This window comes from Geospiza fortis, unplaced genomic scaffold (genome assembly GCF_000277835.1).
Source record: "Geospiza fortis unplaced genomic scaffold, GeoFor_1.0 scaffold11, whole genome shotgun sequence".
NCBI lineage: Eukaryota > Metazoa > Chordata > Aves > Passeriformes > Thraupidae > Geospiza > Geospiza fortis.
Window position 1 is genome coordinate 48,894 of NW_005054304.1, and position 6,703 is coordinate 55,596.

At 42.5% G+C, this 6,703-nt stretch overlaps 1 protein-coding gene across 1 annotated transcript in view; it reads left to right on the forward strand.

Annotated features, from left to right (window-relative positions):
• The first annotated feature begins 954 nt into the window (after positions 1–954).
• The window catches only part of BMP2K (BMP2 inducible kinase), a 34,797-nt gene continuing 29,048 nt past the window's right edge, over positions 955–6,703 (forward strand). Inside the window, exons 1-4 of the mRNA XM_031066370.1 lie at positions 955–970; positions 1,169–1,252; positions 4,881–4,999; positions 5,343–5,448. Coding sequence (XP_030922230.1) covers positions 955–970; positions 1,169–1,252; positions 4,881–4,999; positions 5,343–5,448 — 325 coding nt within the window. The remainder of the gene's footprint in view (positions 971–1,168; positions 1,253–4,880; positions 5,000–5,342; positions 5,449–6,703) is intronic.

Consider the following 6,703-nt stretch of genomic DNA (forward strand, 5'->3'; position numbering starts at 1 on the left):
CATGGTGTTTGGAATCTGATGAGAAATTCAGATGTTGGAGTTCTGTGCATTTTTAAAGGTTTTGCTGTCAAAAACAGATGGAAAGCTGCACAGCTTTAAGAATTAAATTAATAGTTTCTATGCAAAACTCAGGTGCTTTTTGTGTATACTTTTAGTCTGCTACCCCTGCAAGTGCCCACAATACAGCATCTGTGCTGACTGACAGAAGGCAGTGCCTCTGGAGGGAAGGACTGCCATCCTTGTGGGGAGGAGAGAGGTTCTGGAAATTGGTACAAGTGAACCTATCCCAGCAGGATGCCAGTGGACGTACAGAGTTATGGATGTTGTGGCAGTACACCACCAGGGAAATGGAGCAGCAGCATGGAAGAGGGGGTTCTGTGGTGCTGGAGCAATTGTGGAAGGACTCTTGAGAGCCTAAGTGCTGGTGTGTGTTCTACACACCATGAAGGTGGGAATCAAAACTGTGCTGCAGGAAATGGCTCTTGGCATGGGTTTGCCTGCAACTCTGTCAGAAAGGAGTGGACTCCAAATTCCTGGTAAAATAGAACATGGTTATATTGTTTGATGCAGGTTGAAAAAGGGCCTTTTTCAGTCTTCCGTACAAAAGGGGATGGGATATGAAGAGCTGTTTTTCTTGAGGTAGTGCTTTGTTTTGTGGAGAAAGACTAGTTCTTTTTAGGCTTTCTTCCTAATGTCCTTTGATTTTGGATGCTGGTTTCTTTTGTGTTGGAGTACCACAGAAGCTATAGAGGTTAGAGTTGGGGGGGAAGGGAGGATGTTTGGGGTTATTTTTTTGTTTGGTGGTTTTGTGTTGTTTTTTTTTTTTTTAAAGTTTGTTGGTTTTTGTTTTATTTTTGGTGGGACTTTTTGTGGGTGTTTTGGTTTTGTGGGGTATTTTTCTCTTGTGGAAGAAAGATGATTAAAACATTTAATAAGGTCATACTGTTCTCTGTCATGGTGGACTTTTGCAGTAAGGTTTTATTTATTTGTATTGCTGGGAGCTGTTTCAAGGCATTTGTGCTTGAACTGGTCTTATTCTGTATTTTGCGTAGATTCCTAGTCCATAAAATGGTTCTTTCCAGTGTGTTGGGCTTGCAGCTCCAGTGCTTGGAAGGCTGTGCAGTCCTGGGAGTGTGTCACTTCTGGAGTGAGTTGGCTCTGGCTGCAGGTCAGCCTGAACTTCAAGATCTGTCTCTGGAACTGACAGGGAGCAAACCTGCACAAGTGACCCAGGCATCAAGTGATTCTCCTAGTAAGTTAGCAGTGAAAGTGTTGTTGAGTGAAGAAATTTATTCAGGGCACAGATAAATGTACTGAAATAATCATTGGAGGGGCGAAGTATCTGGAATGCCAGAGAGGCAGACCTGGAATTTTCAAGGAAATTAGTATGTGGATGGGTAGCCTCTTCTTGCAAAACTGGGGAAGAAGAGGGTATGTGTGGGTAGATGGGTCGCAGGGAGATAATTGCACTTGAACCTGTTTCTCTCTCTTTGTGGAGAGGGACACAAGGCTACCTCCTTGACCAAGGTCATGTGAGGCTGAGGGTCTGTCTTGGCAGTGGGTTTCAAATTAGAAATAACCTATCCTTTTGGTTGTTGTTGGGCTTTCTTAACAACAGCTTTACACTCAACTTTATTAAGAACAGCTTTCCACAGGGAGTGTAAAGCTGCTGTGATGGAGTCAGTCAGGTTGGCCTTGGAACCCCTCTTAGGGCTCACAGCTCCAAGGCTTCATGTCTTCAAAAACTGTGCTCCTGAACCCAAGATCATACTGAGTTATTGAGGAAGTTCCTAAATACGTGTCTGCATTGCATAGGCACATGAGAGCAACTAGGATCTGTTGGTGTACATGTCTATTTCTTCTTTAATTTCAGGTTATGAAATGTACAGAAAAAACATGTAAATACTGTAACTGAAAATATACTTTTGTATACTCATTAGCTTTATCAAGACTTATTTTTGAGGATTTACTTGTCTGAATAGAAATGTATGCTAAAAATGCAGTCACCTCTCCAAAACATCCAAGTTTTAATGGATTTGTAAGGAACCATTTACAGTGTAGTAGCTGCTATATAATATAATTCCTGCTTCAGCTTTTACAGATGTGACTAGTGATTGCTGTTTGTTACTGTAGAGGTAAAATCCTTCTGTGCCAGAAGTTCTGTACTGTTTGTCTGAGATTTGAATACATAGTCAAGGGTTTCACTACTTGGAGAAACAACATTTGGTGCTTTTGTGTGTTTCAAAAAAAATCTGTATGATGTAAAAAAAGGTGTTGTCTATATATACACATAATTTGTGTAACAGTCTGAAAGATGGTAAAGTAGCTGGAAGATTTTTCAGCCTTATTTTGTTCTACCTGAGTAAGCAAATAGGGTGCTTAGAATTCTGACAGCTCCACTGTTTCCTGGTTCGAGTTTCAGGAATGTAACATGATAAAGTGTAAATGGCATGTTGAGGCCTGTGAAATTACTCAAGGTTGACCTTAAATACACATAGGAAAAAACCAAATGCATGTGGCTGATGTAGAATTTCATTAAAAACAAACAAACAAAACAACTAGCCCAGAAAAAAAGCCCCAGTCATTGCTGGCTAGCTGGTAAGATGATCCCAAAAGTGCATAGTTATGGTGCCACAAAGATAGTTCAAGTAAAGAAAGGTACGAAAGATGTGCGAGCTTTTTAAAGAGTTTAATTGTACTAAGTATCTATTGGCTTATGTAACTATAGATTCTTTAGAAAGGCTTTTTATGAAGCATTCCAGGGAAAAGTGCTGTGTGGCTGTCCTTGGGAGGATTTAAACTTCGAGTGACTTTGGAGGAAATGAGACTGAAAGAGATGAAGCTCCTTGTTGTGTTGAGCACCAGAGAGCAGCTGAGCCCCACACTGCCCCGGTGGGAGGGGAGAGAGAACAGGAAGGGGAGCAGTGAGGAAACCTGTCAGCTGGAGCAGGACAGGTCACCTAGCCTTGCTCAGGGTTTGTGCCCCTTTCACTCTTGCAGGAAAGGGTTTTTATAGCGGTGCTATTTACTGATGGCAGACCATTCAAGGTCAGGGATCTGCTGCTTGCCAAACCAGGACCAGGTCTGCTTTTTCAGTCCCTCGGGTTCAACTGCTGGCTGATACCGCCACCTGATGGCAAGAGCAGCCCTAGGCTCGGCATTTAAGATTCTACTGCTTTCCACTGATGGTTTTTCTGCCTAGGCCTGTCTGCTCCAGCTACATCGGAACAGTTGTCAGGGAGACTTGAAACACGGAGCTCTCTTTTGTCTTCCTGCTAGGCAGAGAGAATTTCAAGGCTGTAAAACTGGCTTAAAACGTCAGGAAGTGATTATTACCCTTCTAATCATGAGTCTTTTGCTTTACCTGACTACTGCTTTATATTTTTGGTCAGATATTGGTGCTTAAAACCAGGTAGTTTTGTTGTGAGGATAGTACAAAAACTCTTCCGCTGATGAAGGTCTTGCGCGTCACTCTGGCAGAGCTCCAGGCTGGAGCCCTCTAGGGTCATTTCAGTGCCAGCTGGAGTTGAGTGTTGAGAACTTGAACTGTTAAGAGTGGGTGTCCTGTGAATTTTTTAGGAAGGCCCTATGTGAACTAGGATGAGGCTGTTGAATTAAATTTGTGGTAATTCTGCTTTGACAGCCTACCATCTCATTTGACTAAATGAGAATTAAGTCAAAAATTAAATACTTAGTCTTCAAGAGGAATTGTTTAATATAAAGTAGCTTCTTGAGTGGCAGTGATTATGTGCTTCTTTGCTCAAGCACATGAGACTTGCATCAAATGAGGTGCACTATACTTAAGCAACATGACTTGCAGGTGCTACTGGGTACCATGAAATGTGTACATTTGAAGTGGCTGCCTGATTATTGGAGTAGTTACTTGTTTTAATTTACTTACTTGTGTCCTGGTGGTGTACCCAAGCTCCTGCCCTAGTACAGAGTTCCTGTGGTGCTGGTTGGCTTTGGATCAGACAGCGCTTCAGGAAAGCAGGGCTTGACATGGGCTCTGCTGCGAGGTGGATTTCCTCTAAGTGTGGGAAAGCTGTGCGTGTGAGCCTTGAGGTGATGCCAGTGTGCCTCCTTGAGCAGCAAGCAGGACTAACAGGAGGCAGGTAAAACAGCCTGCTGGGTTTCACTTTGGTGTCCTGAGCATTGGGAAGTACCTCCTGTGGAGGTTGTTTCACTTGTGTATTTCCTGCCTCCTTGATTCTTCTCTACCAGTGAAGAGAGGAAAAAACCCTCAAAAAACCCTTCTGGGGAATGGGCTCGACTGTGTGGGTCCCAATTCATGCCACTGTTGGATAAGAATGTTTCCAGTGGGAGTGGTTTTAAGAAAATGCTTAATTCCAGTGTGCACATTGAGTGTGGTTTAAATAAAAACACTTCTCTAGGGCAGGCTGCTTGTGCTGTCCGGGGCTTCAGGGAGGCTGTTGAGGTTAGTCTGAAAAGTCACATCACTTCTTCAGTGTCTCTCAAGACTTTTGCTAAATATTTTTATATATTAGAATGTGGGTTTAGGGAATTAATGTACCTTGACTTGATTCAGGTTTTTGAATGATTAAGTACTGCAGGGTTGATGTCTCAATACATGGTTGTTCTGTGCTTTATGAATTCATTTGAATGTGCAAGTGCTTTTCTAATGTTTTCATGTGACGTTGTAAGACAGTAGTAAGACTTGAATGGTTTTGGTTTTGTCATGAGTATTTGATTTAAAAGAAATGGGTTGAGGTAACAAAGATTTAACTTCTGAAGTGTTTGTTACTAGTCACTCAATGACCGATGTAGTCTTTGTTGCTCATCCTTAGGATGTAGTGATGTTGAGTAGAGGTGTACAAGAAGCTCAGGCAGCTGCTTCTTTTTTCACTTGTGCTCTCCAGGTGGCTTCTCCACGGTGTTCCTGGTGCGCACACCCAGTGGGACGCGCTGCGCACTGAAGAGGATGTGTGTGAATAATGTGCCAGACCTCAACATCTGCAAGAGGGAAATCACCATCATGGTAAGAAGGCCGTTGCTCAGAACTGGAGAAAGTGTCAGTTTGTAGTGTACACCCAGCAAATGCCTCTCCAGTGTTTCTAGGCACCTTTTGCTTTTGATGCTGTGCTCCTGATTTTCCACCAGTACTTACAGAAACTAATGCTGGCTTTAGGGTTGGTGCATTATTAATTTCTCAAGGAATTATTTGAGTATGTATTTGATACCTCACATGAAATGTGTATATTCCATTTGGTCAGTATGTCTGGTTCCCAAGCAAAAGGACTTTCTTCCAGTGCTGTAGTGGCAACTGAAAATTGCTCTTCATTTTCTCAGTACTGAAGTGTAATATCCATTTTCTTTTTCAGAAAGAATTGTCTGGGCACAAGAACATAGTGAGTTATTTGGATTGTGCTGTAAACTCACTAAGTGATAACGTGTGGGAGGTGCTCATCCTCATGGAGTACTGTCGAGGTAAGAGCCTAGGTATACAGAGGATAAGGTTTGTACTATCACCTGTGATTTGGATTAAAGCTATTCCCTTGATATAGGAGGTTAACATGTATGTGTCAGCTGGAATCCAGGTAGTCAGTTTCACTTTTCTGCTGGCATGGCTACCTAGGCACTGGCCAAAATATAAGTTTCGCAAAGCTTTGTAATTAGATACGGTTACAAACAGGGAAATGAATTCTCTATATATGAAGTGCAGTTGTGCTGTTCAGCTGGTGGTGCTAGGCAACAGGTGTCTGGAATGTAACTCAATAGGAAAGATTAGCAAATTTTCACCACTTTGCTCCCTCTGCTATTTTTGTTCTAGATGACAACATTGAAGAAGCTTCACCTGACAGGTGATTTCCTACAAACAGGTGTAGTAAAGTTCAGGTTGATAGTGCTGTCCAAAAAGATGTTAGCCACGTGTTCCTGCTTGACAATGTAACTTTTTTTGAAACAATACCTAAGTCAGGGACTGTCTGTTTTGGAGTTCTGTTCCCCTCAGTTCACATATGTAGAGTATAAACTTGCCAATGAGTTTAACTTGTGAGGTTTGTCTAAAATCTAGGGAGACTGGGTGCTGGCCTCCTAGTACGAGGTGGTGGTTAACCCAAGTAATTGGTGATACTCTGCAACAAGTGCTGCAGCACAAAGTAAATACTCCTGGAAAGAAGCCTCCCTGGTCTGGACTGCTTGACCAATACTTTGAGCTGAGGTATATGTGGGTTATATTTGCAGTATAAGCAGTGAGCCTTACAGTCTGTGCAATCTGTACCATAAGGAGCCAAAGACCATGTAGATTAATGTAGATTTTGGGGAATGGATTAAGGAGAACTTGAAAACAAATGGCGACATTTTTGGCCCTTTACCCTACTTGTATGGATGAACTTCTGTACCATTCTGGGAGCTCAGTTCTGACTCACTGTTGGTAGTACTGTTTCCCTAATGGTCCTGGTACATAACCCCATGGATGTCAGCTGTCAGACAACTTGACAGTGGTAGGCTTCCTGTGTTGTAAGCATCCTTGTTTGACAGAATGCCCACCAAGGACCTGCTGTGTTTCTGCAAGAATCCTTCATATCTGTGTGCAGTGAGCGTTTTGATAGGAAGAGCTTAGTGGTATCTGGTACAATTACTGCAAGGAACAGGGAAGTATTGATTGCCAGTCTTTAAAGAAACCTATAGAAAGGGAGGTCTTCTTCCTTGGAGGATGAGTTCAGGGCTTTGTTTCCCTCTT